General features: G+C 53.5%; 1 protein-coding gene across 4 annotated transcripts in view; it reads left to right on the top strand.

Moving 5' to 3' along the window:
• Positions 1-15330: 15330 nt before the first annotated feature.
• Positions 15331-18082, top strand: part of RBBP6 (RB binding protein 6, ubiquitin ligase) — a 28155-nt gene continuing 25403 nt past the window's right edge. For all 4 annotated transcript variants that reach the window (XM_056503039.1, XM_056503042.1, XM_056503040.1 and 1 more), the window contains exon 1: positions 15331-15513. In XM_056503039.1, the coding sequence (XP_056359014.1) occupies positions 15348-15513 (166 nt within the window). In that variant the 5' untranslated portion in view covers positions 15331-15347. The remainder of the gene's footprint in view (positions 15514-18082) is intronic.

Raw genomic sequence — 18082 nt, forward strand, 5'->3', positions numbered from 1 at the left:
TTCCCTTCCCTTCCCATGAAAGGACTCAGGAGCAGAATTACTCCAGTGACTGGTAGCAAGTATCCAGCATTTAATTCACCTCTAATGTTGCAAGAAAATGAATTATTCCGTGCAGTCAGAGATGACTGTCTGGGCACAGCTGAGCCGTGGTGCTGCGGGTGGGGTGTGATTCCCTAATGGCTGGGAGATCCACGAGAAGAACAATAAAATTGTCCAGTTCGGCAAGTTCCTTGGCTGAAGAGGTGGCACTGACCCTGCAGTGGGGATTGGAGGGGCACAGCGTGGCTGGCAGGGAGGAGGGAGGTCAGTGTGGGACTGCAGGGAGTGTGTGAGCAGACAGAGGCTCGGCTTTAAACTCTCCCACTGGAGCAGAGCTCGTCTAAGTGGAGGCAGTTTTGGAGCAGTTGGTCTGTGGCGATGTCACTTAATTGAAATCTTATTTAACCTTCTGACAGAAGTGGCAGATTCCCACAGGGACCCCGGGGCTGCTCTGGGGCCAGCAGGGCTTCGTTCACTCTGCTCTGGGCAGAAGGGAAACATCTGGTGAGCAGTGTGTGAGTCTGAGCAGCCTCACCCTGTGCCTGCTGCCCAGAATCAGAGCTGGCTGTCATGGGCACATCCTAATCCTTCCTGGGAATAACGGGCAGGCTGCTGGGAGCAGGCACAGGAGCTCAGCTGGAGTAAAATCCTCCCTGGAGCCCCACAAACAGCCTCAGCAAGGGCTGAGCAGGGCTGCAGGCACTCTCTTCACAGAATGCTTTGGGTTGGAAAGGACCTTAAAGCTCATATCATTCCATGGACAGGGACACCTTCCACTGCCCCAGGCTGCTCCAAGCCCCAGTGTCCAGCCTGGCCTTGGACACTTCCAGGGATCCAGGGGCAGCCACAGCTTCTCTGGGCACTCTGTGCCAGGGCCTGCCCACCCTCCCAGCGGGAATTTCAACTCCCTCACCCTTATTTGCTACTACTGCAAAGAGGGTTGTTCGAGAAGGCTGATTCAGATGCTAATTAGGCCTCTTAATTGCTGTAGTTGCTGATTGCATGTGTTAAAAACAGTCAAAGGAGAGTTGCACCCCCATCTTAGGGCAATATTTAAAAGCAAAGCAGTGAAGGAGCTGGCAGTGCTGAACACGGAGTAGGGTGGAGCAGAGCAGCTCAGTTGGAAGCGGCCTGCAGCGACCATCTCCAACTTCCCGAACAATTGGGTTTGATTGTGGCTGACCTAAAGTTAAACCAGGCCCTTAAGGGCACAGCCCAAATCCCTTCTCACCCCTGTCAGGTTGGGGCACGGATCCTGAGCAGCCTGGGGGCACAGCAGGGCCGTGTGTTGGTGTCCAGGAGGCAGAGGGGCAGTGATTGAAGGTGTTTACTGCCACGTGTAATATCCTCCCTTTGTGCCGATGTCTTTCCCCTGGAAGAGAAAATCAATACCCAGGCTAAATCTGGAGGCTTCAATATTTCTCAGAGAAGTGCAAATCAATATGGATTTCTTAACAAGTTTAATTTCAATACCTGAAAGTGCACATTCTGCCCATTTCCTGACCTTTCCAATCCCCGGGGGAGAAGGATTAAAAAGATTTGTTCAAATTCAACGAATTGAATCAGCAAATGCCCCATTACCTTGTTTTCTTTCCGCCAGCCCTCGGTAAGCAGTATGATAGCCCATCACCTACACGTGGTTGCCAGCCCCGCCGGGCAGGGCAGTGCCCGTGGCCACCGCCAGCGCGGGCACAGCATCCCGGGGGTGATGGCAAGGGGGCCGGGGGCCGTGTGGAGATGCACCCACTCCCCTTCCCGAGTGCCAGCGGACCCACAGCCCATCCCAGCCGTGAGCCCGATCCCCGCCGTGCTCCCGAGCCGCTGATTGATGGTGCTGCAGTGCTCTGTGTTTACCCTACAATGGCTTTGTGCAGCGTTAGATCATCACGGGAGCGCTGCAAACACTGCGAGACGAGCGTGTGCGCTCGGCTGGCCCGGACTGAGGGCTTGGAGTGATTCAGTGTTTGCCCTTGGAACGGCCCCAAGGGCAGCAGAGCGAGGAGCAGCCATCCCCAAGGACAGCTCGGGACACCTGTGTGTCACAGGTGCAGCAGTGGCTGCCACTCGGGGTCACCCGCAGCTGGCTGCAGGTGACACAGGACTGGTGGGCACTCAGGGCGTGCCCTGGGGTGCTGGTGCTGCTCAGGTGGGTGCCGGTGCAGCCCTGGTGGGGACTCAAGGTGTGCCCTGGTGGGTGCCGGTTCTGCCCTGGGGTGCCAGTCCAAGCCTGGTGGATGTTGGTGCTGCCCTGAGGTGCTGGTCCAGCTCTGGGATGCTGTCCTGGGGTGTCGGTGCTGCCCTGGTGGGTGCAGGTCCAGCCCTGGGGTGCCGCTCCAGCCCTGGGGTGCTGACCTGGGGTGTAGATTCAGCCCTGGGGTGCCGGTGCTGCCCTGGGGTGTAGATCCAGCCCTGGGGTGCCGCTCCAGCCCCGCAGACCCACAGGGCTCTCCCGGGGGATGTGGATGGAGCTGGTCCCGGTCCCGGCTGGGTCGCTGCTGTGCCGGTCCCGGGGCTGACGCTCCCTCTGGCTCCCCAGGGAGGGTTTAATTGCTGTGCTGGTGCTGCGATGACAAACCCGGCGGTGAAGCGCTGTCAGCCTGCGGGAGCTGCTGCTGGCACGGAGCCTGCCCAGGGGAAATGGCAGCTGCTTCCTGGCTGCAGCGCAGAGCTCTGCATGTCACCCTTTTCTCCCTAATTCCACATTTACATCAGGACAAACACACTGCCCTCTCTGCTGTTTGCTGCAAAGGGAGCTCCCTAGTCCCTATTCATGCAGGCTGCTCCTTCCTCAAAATCATCCTTTGTCCTTTCTGGGTTTGATTTTTTGGGGGTTTTTACTGTTTGCCATAGCTCATGAGAGTCTGGGTAAGGCCAAACTGTTTATATCATGTGTTGATTATTTATTTGGTGGACAGTAATGGTTTCTGTGGTGCCATTACTATCTGTCATCTAAATCCAAATGCTGAGGTGCTGTAAAGGGCAAGCCTTTCACTCAGGGCTGGAATAGCTTCTCCACCATCGTTATCCTGCACATCCGTAAATCTCCAGCCACTAAACACAGCCACTAAACACAGCTCCCAAAAGTTCCCTAGAAAATTTTCCACAAATAAGACTTTCACCTGCTCTTTACTAATAAACTTCTGTCCCTCTGCCATTATCCTCCCTCCAGTCACTAGAGGAGAAAATCCTCCTTCACCACCTGAGCTGGTGTTGGAGGTCAGCAGGAGCTGGGGGTGTGTGGGGACAGGAGCTCTGTGCCTGTGGCTGCAGCTCTGGGGCCACTCCAGAGCTGGGGAGCCCTGACAGGTGCCCTGGGAACACCGTGGGAAACAGTGATGCAGGTAAATGCAATTAGGAATTAATTAGCACAGCTTCTCATTGCCTGCTCCTGGTGTTCCAGTACCCAAAGGGAACCTACAGAAAGGATGGAGGGAGAGCCCAGAGCATGTAGGGACAGGACAGGGAGGAATGACTTCACACTCTCAGAGTAGGTTGGGACTAGATGTTCGAAAAAGCTCTTCCTTTGGGTAGGCAGGCCTTGGCACAGGTTTTCCAGAGAAGTTGTGCCTGCCACATCTCTGCAGTGTCCAAGGCCAGGCTTGGAGCAGCCTGGGATAGTGGAAGGTGTCCCTGCCACATGCAGGGACTTGGATGAGGTGCTGCTCTCACTCTGCTGAATTAAAGTTTCAGTTCTTTAGTAACCTGCAGGTCCGCTGGAAAATTGTGACGAGTGGCATCAAGAAGCAACTTGGTAAGTTTATTTTGATGAAATACAATAATTATCATGCTTAGCAGCTGTTGCTATTTAAAATAAGAAAAAACGGGGCTTGCATTGAAAATGTTTTGTAAACCATGTGCACCAACAATCTGTTCCAATGAAACCAGCCATTATGGAAACGGTATAATAGCAGGAGCTCATTATGGAAAGTTAAATTGCAAATCATATTTTGTTTCAAATGAGCTGGATGAATGCATAATTTGCCTCAAAGAAATAGTTTTGTAGTTCTGATCCTCCTGCCAAGAGCTGAAGCTCTTGGGCTGCAGCTGCTGGGGCGGCCTGATTGTCCATTTCAAACTGCAGGAAGTTTGGGTTTCAAAGGAACATTTGAAGAGAGAAAAGGGGCAAAAAAAGTGAAGGAATAAAAGGCAGAGCAGTGGGAGCTCTCAGTTGGTTTCCTATGTGAGATTCTGGTGGTGCAGGGTGGGTTTAAAACACGCCCAAGGCTGTGTGTGGCTGATCGTGTGTCCCTGTGCTGGAGCAGACCCCAGGGCACGGCAGAGCCAGCTCCCCAGGAGCCGGGGTGACAGCCAGGGTGACAGCCAGGGTGACAGCCAGGGTGACAGCTGTGCCTGGGAGGGGCAGTGCCACTCGGGCTGGGGGTGGCAGCTGAACACACGTGCCAGAGCACAGTTCTGGGGGTGGCACAGCACTGGGTGGCCCTGTGCAGGTGTTCCCTGAGCCCTGCCAGCCCTGCCTCAGCCAGGGTGTCACCGCAGAGCCACCAGGCACCACGCAGGTGACAGACCCCAGCCCTGCAGCACCTGCTCTGGTGGCTCAGAGCTGCAGGGCTCCAACACGTGGTGCCCGTGCCCAGAGACCTGACCTACAAGTGGTGGCACGTGAGGTGCCACACGAGCAGCTGATGGCATTTCCTAATGGCATTTCCTCTGGTGGGGTGGCTGCAGGGACGGGCAGGGTGGCACGGGGCACACGGAGCCCCCGCTGGTGGCTGTGCCACTGCAGAGGGGCTGAAGGAAGCCGTGGGCAGGTGGCACAGCCTGACCCTCTGCCATGGAGATGAGCCCAGGAACGGCCCAGAGCCTCCTGAATCTGCTGGGGGGGATTCACTCACTGCAGGTGACTCTGACCCTTTTGGCAGGGGCACATGTCACAGCCTGGCACAGGCTCCTTGTGCCAGGGTCACCCCCAGCTGTGGTGGCTTTGCAGAACCGAGGAGCTGCCCCTGCCCTGCACCCCAGGCTGTCCCCATGGCCCGCCCCAGGCACTCTCAGGCTGCTCCAGTGCCCCCCAGCCCTGCTGCTGCATACAGCCCAGAGGCAGTTACATTAAATATTAAATCCAGCAGCTGCTGGCAGTGTTGGGGGGTGGGTAAAGACAGCAGAAGCAATTTGCAATTAAAATGTGTTTATCTTAGGAAAGAAGTCCCGGAAACTTGTAATTAAAATGTTTATACCAAGGGCAGGATTTCATAGCCTGAACCTTCAGAAATCTTAGTGAAGCAGCAGTGGCACAGGTGAGGCTGGCACAGTACAGATGGGAGCTGTGGCTTCAGGCAGTGCTGGGCACCCAGGAGGGTGGTGGGATGGTGGGAACCACATCCAGCACGACTGGAGCAGCCTCACGAGCTTTGTAGAACAAAAGCTCTCACCCAGGCACTGTACCCAGAGGATGCAGGAGAGCAGCAGTGGATGCAGGAGGGAAGCAGCAGTGGATGCAGGAGAGCAGCAGTGGATGCAGGAGGGCAGCAGTGGATGCAGGAGGGAAGCAGCAGTGGATGCAGGAGGGCAGCAGCAGTGGATGCAGGAGGGAAGCAGCAGTGGATGCAGGAGGGCAGCAGCAGTGGATGCAGGAGGGAAGCAGCAGTGGATGCAGCTCCTCCCTTGGTGTTGCTTGCCCACACCACTGCCAGGCACATCCAGGGAGGCTCCTGGCAAATACCTTTTGGGCTGCTGCTTTCCGCAGCACCCCCTAGTTTTGTGCATTTTCAAGCTTGTTTTTCCTCCAGTTATGGCAGGAAGGAACTTCCCATGCAGAGCAGGTAGTATGAAAACATGTCCTGATTTGGGAGTTGTACAATCACAACCCCAAGCTCCCCCTTCGCTGGTCCTGCAGCAGCAAAGTCTGGGTTGAGAGTCTGAATTTAGATCCTCTTCATATTTATTTCACAGTGATAACAAGAAAAATAAATAGAAGTAGAAGAAGGGCATTGAGCTGGCTCTGGGTGAGTGGAGAATCCATAAATCACTCTGACCATGTCCCAGAGGTTCTCACCTCAGGCTCAAGTGCCTCTTAACCTCCCAGATCATGGAAAGCCTGCTGCTGGTGCTGTTGGGCTCCAGAAGAAGTCTTTGGGGCTGAGCAAGAGCAGTGCCCTGCACTGCTGCCCCTCTCCCAGCCAGCCCCTTCAGCAGCCTCAGCTGCAGCCTCTCCTGGCTCTTCTCCCATTCCTGCTGCTGGTCCAGCTGGCAGGGAACTCTCTGAAGTGCTGGAGCTGCCCCTGCCCTGGGATAACTGGGACTGCCAGGATGTCAGGGCATAAAACCCAGAACAGAGAAAATTATATTAAACAACTGTGAAAGAAATAATTTATTTCCATATTGTCTGTTTTGGACTGAAGGAAAAGCCCACAACTCCAGCAGCCTGACTTCCTGCCAAGCCACAAAGTGGCAGGCGGTTCGTTAGCTTGGATCATCACTGCTCACAATGTAATCATCTTTAGAATGAATAAAAATGTAAACCCCACTGATCAGAGGCTGCTGAGGGCTCTGCACGTTCAGCATCCCCCCTCCAGCACCAGGGGGTGTTCAGTGATCCCTGCTGTGCCCAGCCTGGGGCGTTCTGGGGTAAGTGCATCCTGCTGGGTGTTGGGGACTCACCGAGCAGACCTGTCCTGGTGTCCTGACATTCCCCCTGCCTTCTCCCCACTGCAGAGCCACAGCTGGGGAGCTGGAGCCTCTCATTGTACACAGCAAGGAGCACAGGATTGGATTGGAAGCGAAGGAGCAGACACTGCCAGGTTTTTGCAGAGTCTTCAGAGAAAGAATCAGAGATCCCAAACTGGTCTGGGTTGCAGGGGATCTCAAAGATCATCTCATTCCACACCATGCCATGGGCAGGGACACCTTCCACTGTCCCAGGCTGCTCCCAGCCTGTCCAGCCTGGCCTTGGGCACTGCCAGGGATCCAGGGGCAGCCACAGCAGCTCTGGGCACTCTGTGCCAGTGAAGTGTTGGTCAAGAGCAGGGGTGAGTGCCAAGGACAAGGGGTGAGCCTCGTTCTGGAGCCTTCTGGTCTCAACATGGTGTGACCCCATGATGGAGCCCACGTGGAGCCCACATGGGCTGAGGATGCTAGGGGAGGTTGTGGTCATGGAGTGGAAAGGTCTGGGTGGAGAGCAGAGCTCAGCACAGCTCCCACAGAGCTGCAAGTCCATCGCTGCTCTGCAGCCACTCATTAATTCTGGTGCTCAAAGAGGGAAAGCAGTGTGAAATCTGCCTGCAGGGCTGGCCAGAGCTGCTGGACAGGGCAGTGGGACAGGGATCAGAGGGGGCTCTGGAGGAGCTGCCAGGCTCTGCCAAGGCTTTGTTGAATATTCATCTGTAGGAAATGGTTATTCATGAGCACAATGAAGATTATCGTTCTGAATTCTGAACTACTCAGCCCAGCTCGGTTTGATGTGGTGAGGCTCTCGCAGTGCATTTGCATTAGAGAAAGCATTACTACTTTTGATGAGGAGAAGGATTACAGGAGAAATCTGCATAAATTTATTGGTAAATGTCATCTAGCATGTGTCCAAGTGTAATTCATCACAGGGCTGTAGTGCAGCCTGGTGACTCATACAGGGCTGGGGTTTTTCAACAGACAGATAAATAACACTTGGGACAAAATTGCATCATTGATATTAAATCACTGTAGTTGCAGGTGAGAAGAACCCTGGCTTGGGACAAGCTCCTTAGGGAATGCCAGTCCTGGGGGATGAGTGATGGGAAATGCCAGTCCTGGGGGATGCTCACTGCTCTTCCTCTGCCTGCTGAGCCTCACCCAGCTCTGCCTGTGTGCCACCAGCCTGCCCAGCACCACAGCCCTCTCCATCTGCCTGCATCCTTGCTGCTCCCTCCTGGCACAGAAACGTGCTGAGGACTTCTCCCAGCTGTCAGGGACATCCCTGTGCTCCTGGCTTCCCTCCAGGAAGTCCCCACAAGCCCAGCCACTGCTGGGGATTGCAGCAACCTCCCTGAGAAGGGTTTCCTTGCAAATCACCAGCTCTGTGCCACTCCAGGCTCTGTTGGGGTTCATTCCCAGCTGCAGGGGCTGTTGTGTCCTTGATGAACCCTTCCAAGGGAAGTGCTCATGCACAGTGGCGTCCAGCTGTGTTCTGGGATTTCCCCTGTGATGTAAGGATGCTGTACATGCTGGCAACGACAGGGAGAGGACTTTGTGACAGCCAGCACCTGCCACAGCATCTGGGATGATCTCAGAGCGGGTCCTGCCAAACCAGAATGTCAGTCCCAGGGCTCAGCTGAAGCTGGGTGTCCTTGTCCATCCCCACAGACACCAGTCCATCCCCACAGACACCAGTCCATCCCACAGACTCAGTGTGTTTTTATTTTAGGCATGATTCCAGCCTCCCAGAGGTGAAGGTCACCACAGCAACTTCATGGAAAGTGATAAACATGATGGCACTGGGTCTCCTGCCCCATGCCCTTCTTGCCACCTCCCTCTCTCCAGAGGAGGAACATCCCAGGCGGATTGGGAGAGCAGCTCTAGGCAGGGATTAGGGAGCTGTCTCTTGAGAACCAACCTCCCATTGGCTTTTTTATTGAATTTTCCACAAATGCAACAAAGTACACTCAAACTCCCTGAGCTGGGGAGGAGGGAGCAGGCACATCTGCATCACACCCACCCTGTGCTTCAGGTGCCCTTGACAGTGGCCCTGCCTGAGGAAGCCAATCTGAGCCCTGGCACTTCCAGGCCTGGCAAGGCTGGAGGCTGAATCCAAGCCTCAGTGCCCCCAGCCCAGGAACATCTCCCTGCTGTGGGATATCCATGTCTGCAGCCACTTCTGCTCTCACACATCTCTCCAAACAAGCAAACTCCTGCTCCATCCTGACTGCCTGATACGCCTTATCGGCATGTTAGCAATTAATATTAGCATGGTAGAAATTGCTAATTTGCGATATACAATAATTAGAATTCAATTTAATTGCTCTCAAACTCTGCATACAAATGTGGCTTCCACTCCCTGGGTTAGGGAGAACAAGAGAGGAGGAGAACATCATCCCTGATGACACAGGTGAGGCCAGCACAGCAGGGTGTCCCACCCCGTGGGTGGCTGGAAAAGCTGGGAAAAGCAGAGCAGCATTTCTGGGTGCTGAGCTCACTGCCTGGGTGGGATCTGCAGGAGTGTAGGTGGGCTGGATCAGGGCAGGCAGCACCCAGTGCTCACCTGTGCCCCATTGCAGGAGAGGATGGGGCTTTTCCTCCTGCATCTGGGGCTTGGGTGAGGTTGGAAAGAGGGATACTGCTTCTGGAAACAGCAGAGGCTTCATGAATCACTGCAAGTACCAAAAGGAAATTAAAAAGTGGAACCAAAGGGGGTTTCCCAGGTGATGATGCCTCTCAGACCCATGCTGGGGCCTGCCTTGCAGGCTGAGATGGCAGAGGGTGCAGCAGAGGGTGAGGGCATGGCCAGGAAAGACCATGGGTGAAGGGTTGGTCCTGGGTATCCACAGCGAAATACCAAAGCAATTCTCAGAGAAGTTTTCTCTACACAACACCAGTCAGACCAGTAACATCCTGGGGGCAGTGCTGGTGTATCTGCTCCCAGCAAGGCTGAGAAGCTGCAGAGCCCTGGCAGGAACTGTGAGAGCTGCTTGAGGGCCAGAAATCTGCCATGGTGTGAAAGATTAAAGAGGTGAGTCAAGGGGGTTAAAGATCACTCAGTTGTGGTCTCCAGTTGCCATGTGGGAATCTTCTGGCAATAGATGGCACAGGAAGTTCTGTAACTTAGAGAGATTTAAGCTGGATAAAACACATTTTAACAAAGGGAGACCAATTTACTGACAGACACATAGAAGTTTTTAGAAGGAAGGGCACAAATGATGCTGAATTTCAGCTCATCCTTGCTGAGGGAGGTGTACCAGGCACAGGAGGGTCCTGCTGGGGAAGGGAGGAGAGCCCCAGGGCCTTGGAGGAGAGGAGGAACCTGCTGGTGTTTACCCACAGGGTAAATGGCTCTAGAAAGGCAGTGGCTGAGAGCCCTGGCTCTGGTGAGGCTGGCTCCCAAGGTGACACGGAGCTGGCGTGATGAGCCACCCCACAAGTGTGTCCTGGAGTGCTCCCAGCACAGCCTCAGCTCACAGGGATTTATTCCTGTTTTGAAGAGCAGCACAGAGGCAGCAGTACCTGCGTGCAGAGCACGGATGAGGCCCTTATCTCCAAGGGATTAACGGCTGCTCTGACTCACAACCGAGATGACTCAAAGACAGACAGGATCCAGGGATAAAGTCAACGCGGTCCCATCAGCAGCCAATTCCACAAGCTCAGCACCGTCTCCTGAGCGATTAGTGCAGCCAGACAGGGAGCTGCAGAGGAGCAGTGCTCGGGTTTGGCTCTCCCTCTCCTGATCCCCAGCATCTGCAGCCGCTGATAGCTGCTGTGTGCAGCCAGCTGGGCACGGCCAGCATGGCAAGGGAGGGCTCCAGGGGACCGCGAGAAGGGGCCTTTGATCCCTCTAATTAATTCTGGTTTAAAATGTATTGAGAAGTTAAGCATGAGGAGGGAAGCTGAGGCTGCTTTGATGTGTGAGTGGATGGATGCAGACAAGGGGCTGCGCAGAGGACAGAGATTCAGGAAAGTTGTAGGCAAGGAGCTTGGGCAGAAGGGGCTGAGGAGTGCTGATGGACACCCTGCTGCTCCCACAGGAGCTGGTGGCACTGGCAGGAGCTGCCAAGTGCCTGCTCAGTCGTGCCCAGTGGTGTTTGCTGTCTGCAGAGGGCTCGGGCACCACGGCACAGCCCCGGCTGTGTCACCATCCCTGGGGCCAGGGCACTGGGACCAGTGTGTGGGGCTGTGCTGGGCATGAACCATTGATGATTTGGCTGCTGGACATGGCTAAATGTTACCAGGGGGACATTTCCTGCCCTCCTGAACAGAAACAGAAACAACCAAAAACAGCCACCAGAGGTTTTTTTTCAGCTCTTTCAGTACGGTTGTTCAGCCTGGAGAAGAGAAGGCTCTGAGGTCTCCTTTCTGTGCCTAAAGAGATCCAAGAGAGCTGAAAAGAGACTTTTTACATGATATGGGGGAATGGCTCCAAACTGTTAGATTAGGTATTGGGAAAAATTCTTCCCTGTGAGAGTGGAAGGCCCTGGCAAAGGGTGCCCAGAGCTGCTGTGGCTGCCCTGGATCCCTGGCAGTGTCCCAGGCCAGACTGAACAGGGCTTGGAGCAGCCTGGGACAGTGGAAGGTGTCCCTGGCCAGGGCAGGAGCCGCCGCTGCCGGTCCCTATCCCGGTGCTCAAATGACCTCTAGTGGCAGGCGGGGACGGGGGCGGCGGGTTCGCTTTCCTTGGGAAAAACAAACAAACAAACAAACAAACAAACAAACAAACAAACAAACAAACAAAAATTGCATCGGGGTCCTTCTCTCCCGAGATTGCAATGGCCAGTTAACTTTCTCTTTTTTTCGCCGAGCAGTTTAGTGACTCGAAATTCGTCAAGCAAGAAGATCACCCTGGTGCTCTCACACAGAGGAGGATCAGGTTGGGGGGTGATGCTCAGCAGCAAGATAAGGAGCCGGATCTTCCCAGAGCCTCTGGGTTCCCGGGAGAAAGGCTAGCTGTGCCCAGCAAAGGGCTAATCGCCCTCTGTGCCCGCATTCGGGCACCAGGAGTGGCAGGAGAGGGGATGCTGCGGGTTCTGCTCCACTCCAGCCCTCCCTGCCAGGGCACAGAGCTCCGTGGGCAGTGCCAGACCAGAGCTGAGCTCATCTCCGGGCATCCTTCGGGGACAGGACCAAAGGAAAGCCCTCTGCAGAGGAGATCCTGCTTTAATTCGGGGTCCTGACCCAGGGAGGGCACTGATCCCGAGAGGATGGGGGAGCTGTGGGGCGCTGGAGCCGGGATCCTCAGCTGGGAGCAGCCCTGCTCCGGGATGGGCTCCTTGGCGGACACTGCTGGAGCTCTCTGGGTGGCTTTTAGGACTTCCCGGGTAAATAAGCTCTGATTATTGTGGAAGAAGTTCCTTTTACTCTGATAATAACTCTTCTGATGTTCACACAAGGAGGAGTTTGTCCTGCTATACCTCTCCTGATTCATTCTGTGATGAGGAATGAGCTCTCATCTTCTTTCTGACTCATTGATGGGGTAAATTTCCTCTCTAAAAGAGGCTGTTAAAGTCAGGCTGTAGTGGGGCTGTTCAGGGTTGGGACCTCTGAAAATGGGGTCAGCACCTTCCACCAGCCCACCCAGGTGAGCAGGGTCAGGGGTGTGCCGGAGGGTAAAGCAAAGGCAAGGAGGGAGCAGCTCCCTGGACTCTGGGTAATTACAGTCTGAGTTTGCTTGTTTGCTTCCTTGTTTGCTCCTTACCTATGACCTAAAAGCTGTTTTCTGGATTCGTTTCAATATTCCAGTAGAACTCTTCCAGTTTCCCTCAATTCCGAGTCCCTTGAGCCTCAGGGAGCTGGCAAACATTCAAGGATTGCAAACCAGTAGGAACTCTGGAAAACAATCAGTCACTTTTAATTAAAGCTTAGCTTTAGGCAGTGCCTGCCCACAGGAGCTGGGCCCCCTCTGGGGTGCAGGGGTGGCACTGGGCTGGGGCTGAGGTGGGGGTGTTCCAGCAGAACTGGCCCCATGGGCTCAGCTCAGCAGGTCCTGAGCTGGGCTGGGATCTTGGATCACCCAAGCCCCGAACGCTCAGAGCAAGGTGAGTTCCTCTCCTCTTGCAGAGATCACAGCTGAAGTCACAAAATAGAAACAAGTAGAGTCATTGCTGCTGACAAAACAAACTGGAGAAGGAAATACAGTTCCACACCCTGCCACCTTGTCAGCCTGCTTGTGCAGGAGACCTGCCAGACCTGATTTGTCCTGCTATGCTTTGAAGTTCTGTTTGTTTCTTTGTGTACTATTCTGTTGTACAATAGGGACAATTCTGTGTCAGCCTCAGTCCAAGGCTTGAAAACAAATGTCACAGCCTTAGATTGCCAGGGGGCAGGGTTAGGTGGGATTTTGGGAAGGAATTCCTGGTGAGAGTGGTGAGGCCCTGGCACAGGGTGTCCAGAGAAGCTCAGGCTGCCCCTGGATTCCTGGCAGTGTCCAAGGCCAGGTTGGACAGGGCTTGGAGCAGCCTGGGATGGTGGAAGTTGTCCCTGCCATGGCAGGGGTGGCACTGGATGGGTTTTAAGGTCCTTTCCCAACCAAACTATGCTGTGATTCTACAATTGAAGCACTTGGGTATTTGAGAATTAAAGCAGCAAAGACCGAAGCTCAGCCAAAGGTGCTCTGAGCAGCAGAACTGTGCTCAGATAAAACTGATTCTTAAACAGTAAAGTACTAAATGAGATTAAGTTCCCTCACAGCTCCCAATAGTCCATCATGGTAAAACACTGAAACTCCACATTACAGCAAATATTTTCTGTATATTGCTCTTTTTTTAACTAACATGTGATCATGACCTAAAATAGTGCCATAACATTTTGTTTGCAGAACTTAGAGAAGAGTTAACTGCTGGATGTATTGGAAGCGAAAGAGTTCAAAGTTTCAGAACTAATTTAAAGCTACTAAAAGAGCCCTGGTATCCACAGGTGTGCAGAGACCACCAAGTTTCAATGCTACTTTAGGGTTTAAAGGCTTTCAGAGTAACCCAGTTCCTCCAAAAGCCACGGGGTATTTCCTTGCCTCAGCAGGAAGTTCTCATTTTGTTTTGTAAAGTTGTGAATGTGGGTGGCTGAAAACATTTGGTGTGACATGAGCATTTGTGTCGTGTGTAGGAAACAGCCTGGAACAGGCACATCAGGCCTTTCCTTTGGGTCAGACAGGTTTGGCCAGGGCATGGCAGCATTCCCTAAATTGGGAGCTGGTGACACATCCTGGAGTCATAGGATGGACCTTAAAGGACATCCAGTGCCATGGCAGGGACACCTTCCACTGTCCCAGGCTGCTCCAAGCCCTGTCCAGCCTGGCCTGGGACACTGCCAGGGATCCAGGGGCAGCCACAGCAGCTCTGGGCACCCTGTGCCAGGGCCTGCCCACCGTCACAGGGAAGGATTCTGCCCAATATCCCATCCAAACCTGCCCTCTGACAGTGAGGGGTCAGCACCCTCCTGCTCTGATCTCACAGCTCATCTGCTCATGGGAGCATCCCCCTGTCCAGCCATGTCCCAAAGCCCCCCTTGTCCAGCCATGACCACGATCCTTGTCCAGCTGTGTCCCAAACCCCCTGTCCAGCCGTGTCCCCAGCAGCAGCCTTGTCCCCCACAGCCCAAGCCGAGATCTTCACTAGGTCAGATTTTGGGCTGAAATGTTTCTGAGAGTTTCTTCAGGACACGGGACCCGGATCACCCACAAGCTTAGACTAAAATTTCAGATGAGATTATTCCAAGGCTTCATTATTTTTATTTTAAAAATTAACTTGTCTTTGGGTTGATTTCTTTGGGACGGCAGCAGCTGGTGGGCGAAAGGTTTCCTGTGTAAAGATTTGAGAATTAGAAAATAAATATTTGTGAAGGGAAAGACTGTTGTTAATAAGTTTCAATAGATGGGTTGAACGCGACAGCAGCACATACCGTGATAAGGATTTAAGTACGACATGACGGCGACATGAAGCCCAGAGGACGGTGACTATTATGGGCTGTAATGTCAATATTCCCTCAATCCCATCCTTACATTTCCCGCGGCTTCATGAGGGGCCCTCACCACGCGCTCCGCTAGGGGGCGCTCGGGGCCAGTGGGCGGGGCCGCCGCGCCCCCGTGACGTCGTGTCACGCGCGGCGCCGGGTCACGTGCGGCGTGGTGGACGCGCTTCATCTGCGCATGCTCGCGCGGCCCGTGCGGTGTCGGCCGGGAAACCCCTCGGCGTAGCGCTGAGGGCAGGGGCGGCCGCGGGAGCCGCCATCGGGGCCGAGCCGGGCCGAGCCGCACCGAGTGGGGCCGAGCCTGAAGCAAGCGGGGCGGCGCCGGGCCGAGCGGGCCCCGACCCGAGCCCGAACCGAGCGGGGCCGGGCAAAGCCGAGCGGGGCCGAGTCCTAGTCGAGCCCAATCCGAGCGAGGCCGAGCCCGAAGCGAGCGGGGCCCAGCCCGGGTCGAGCGGGGCCGAGAGCAGGAGCCGGGCGGGCGCGCCGCGCTCGCCGAGGGCCGCGGTCGTTGCGGGGCGGGGGCCGCGGGGTCGCCACGATGGAGACCTGAGGCCTCCCCAGCACCGAGCCCTGAGGCCGCGGCCCGGCCATGGCGCAGCGCCGCGGGCTCTGAGCGCCGCTCGCCGCCCCAGCGCCGCCGCCCCGGCCCCCGCGGGCCCTGCCCGACCCCCGCGGCCCCGCCGCGCCGGAGCGGGCGCCGCCCGCGCCCCGCCATGTCGTGCGTGCATTACAAGTTCTCCTCCAAGCTCAACTATGACACGGTCACCTTCGACGGGCTGCACATCTCCCTGAGCGACCTCAAGCGCCAGATCATGGGCCGGGAGAAGCTGAAGGCGGCCGACTGCGACCTGCAGATCACCAACGCGCAGACCAAAGAAGGTGCGTGGGGTTCGGGGGCTGCGCTCACGGAGCGGTGGCTGCCGTGGGCTCAGAGCTGCTCCTTTGTGGCTGCTGCTCTCACAGCTCCGTCCGAGCAGGTCTGCGTGCGGAGTACGGGTTCGTGTGCGACCGTGCTCCAGAAGTTTTGGTTTCCTGGAGTTGTAGGTAAAATGGGGGAGTGGGCGGGGGTTGGGAGGGAGAGGATGTCTTACCGTAACAGACCTGCCGGCTTCCTTTGAAATCTGGTGGAGGAATGTGAAGGTGGTAGGAATATGGCACATGGCTAATTTTAATGGGGGAGGGGAAAGTGTGTTTGAGAACTGAAGTTTGTCTTCAACTTCTTTTTGCCCCCCATCATTGGACGTGCTTCACAGCTTTTTTTAGCCGCCTTTCATTGAAAGCGAGTGTCCATTGCATTAATTGCTTGAAAACAACAATTTGTATCGAGTGTATCACTGAGTTACAATTTCTGCGGACCTTTAAAGCCTCTTGCAGAGTCAGCGTTCTGTATAGCAAAATTACTCTTGGGAATTCCTGGGTAATGTAAGTTTCCCAAACAAAGGACACCGTAATTTGGTACTGCTGAGCATCATTTCATCATTCTTATCTAATTTATTGTTTTTCTTCCTGGCACTTACTGTTTGCTGTATCAGGCCAGTGCTGAAATTTTATGGCAGAACATTTACAGTGAATATATGTAAGAAATGTTCTTCGGGAAGTCATAAATTCGCTTAAATCCAATAAATAGTGCTTGATTCTGCGATGTGAATGTGGGCATGTGTTACTATGATGCTTCAATTTGGTAATCTGCCATCCTTATATGTTTGAATGTGATTAAAGACTTCTGAGTGTGACTTTTCAGAAATAAAAAGAATTGTATTTTCATTCCTGCAACGTTATTTTTATTTTTATTTCCCCCCTTCCCCCCCGTGGTTCTGTGTCTCAATAGTTCTTTTCTTTAAAATATGCATTGCTGTCATTTTTCTCTTTCAGTGTTATGTGTTGAAGTTTAAACAAAATGCTGTGTAACTTCAGCCCTTACCTTCAGAGGGGTTGGAGTTAAAGCATCTATTTATCTACAGATATTTAAATTATTTCCAGGAGAGTGTGGAGAGACCTCCCAGCACAGCATTAGGGGTGCAGGGGATGCTGTTGTGTTGAAGCTCAGAAGTGTTGGATTTTTGTGACAGTACTGAATGAAGTTATGGAAAGCTTTTGAAGGCTGGGTTTGGTTTGCTGTGAGGGCTGTGCTGGGGAGGTCCCTGGCTGTGCCTGGAGTTCTGGGCACTCGGGACTCCCAGAAGCAGCTGCTGGTGTCACCCGGGCTGCCCAGGCTGGGAACTGAGCCTTGGCTGGGAGGGAGCTGGGCTGGAGTCCCGCTGTGGGAGCAGAACAACTGCTTTGAAACAGGCCAAACACACGGAGAACAGAGGCTGAACAGAAAGCAGAGCTGTTAAGAGAAAAAAGATGCTCGTAAATGTCACCTCATAAAGTATTACTGCAGCATCCGTGGTACCAGATTTACCAGGCTGTTACTTTGTTTGCCTGTGTAACCAGAGTCCAGTGTTTGCCTCACTGGAAGACGTTAAATGTGGTGCTGCCTCAAGGCGTCGTTAAAAACGTGTTGTCCTGGGTCCTATACGTAGGTTGTGTTGCACTTTAACCTCTTCAAAATGACTATTAAGTTATAGATGTATAACTGTGTAAAATGCATAATGTAAAATTCCGTATTAGTGACACAGATGCTTATTGAAGCTTCCCTAAGGGTGTTTTCCATGTGAAAAGGCAAAAATCCCTCTGTGGTTTGCAGAGCATAGCTAGAGAATGTATTTCCAAAATTTATGTCTATCAAATCTTTAGCTTATATGCATAAATGGGGATCTCAGCTTTTATTAATCAGAGGTAAATGCTTAAATTAACCTGCAGAAATTAAAATATCAACTAGACTGGGATATTCTACCCAAGTGGGATGTTAGGAATTCTTACGTGTGGAAATAAGTATTGGGTTTTTATAACTTCATCTGTTTATGACTCCTGAGTAAATGTTAAAATGATCTTTGGAAAGAACAAAGTGAGCCATGAGTGGAGGTGTGCTGTGTATTTGGAATGTCCCAAGATCCTGTAAGCTTTTACAGTTCTGGAGCTGTTTCTTTTCCTAATGCAAAGCTAGCAACAGGAGAGCTGCTAACATAGACTAAAAGTGCACAGGATTTTAAGTATTGGTGGGAAAAAAGGATCTGATGGACTGTGTAAGATCTGGGAATGCAGAGTGAGTGGGTGGGACTCGTTCTATGTAGGGGGTTCCTCTTCCATGCTTGCTATCAAAGCATGTTCGTTCTCTAAAGGCTGCACTCAAGAGTGGTGCTTTTAGACTTGCCTCCATTTCATTGGATCTGGATTTGTTTACCTGTGTTCTATACCAGGTGTTCCCAGAATTGTGGAAGAGCTGCAGGCTCCACAACTGAGGTTTCTTGAGTGTTCTTTCCTGCACTGTGACATTCTGAAACGGAACACTTGGAAAATGTGCCATACTTACAGGGCAAAATGCAAAGAAAATAAACCCAAAACT

This window comes from Oenanthe melanoleuca, chromosome 14 (assembly GCF_029582105.1).
Source record: "Oenanthe melanoleuca isolate GR-GAL-2019-014 chromosome 14, OMel1.0, whole genome shotgun sequence".
Lineage (NCBI taxonomy): Eukaryota > Metazoa > Chordata > Aves > Passeriformes > Muscicapidae > Oenanthe > Oenanthe melanoleuca.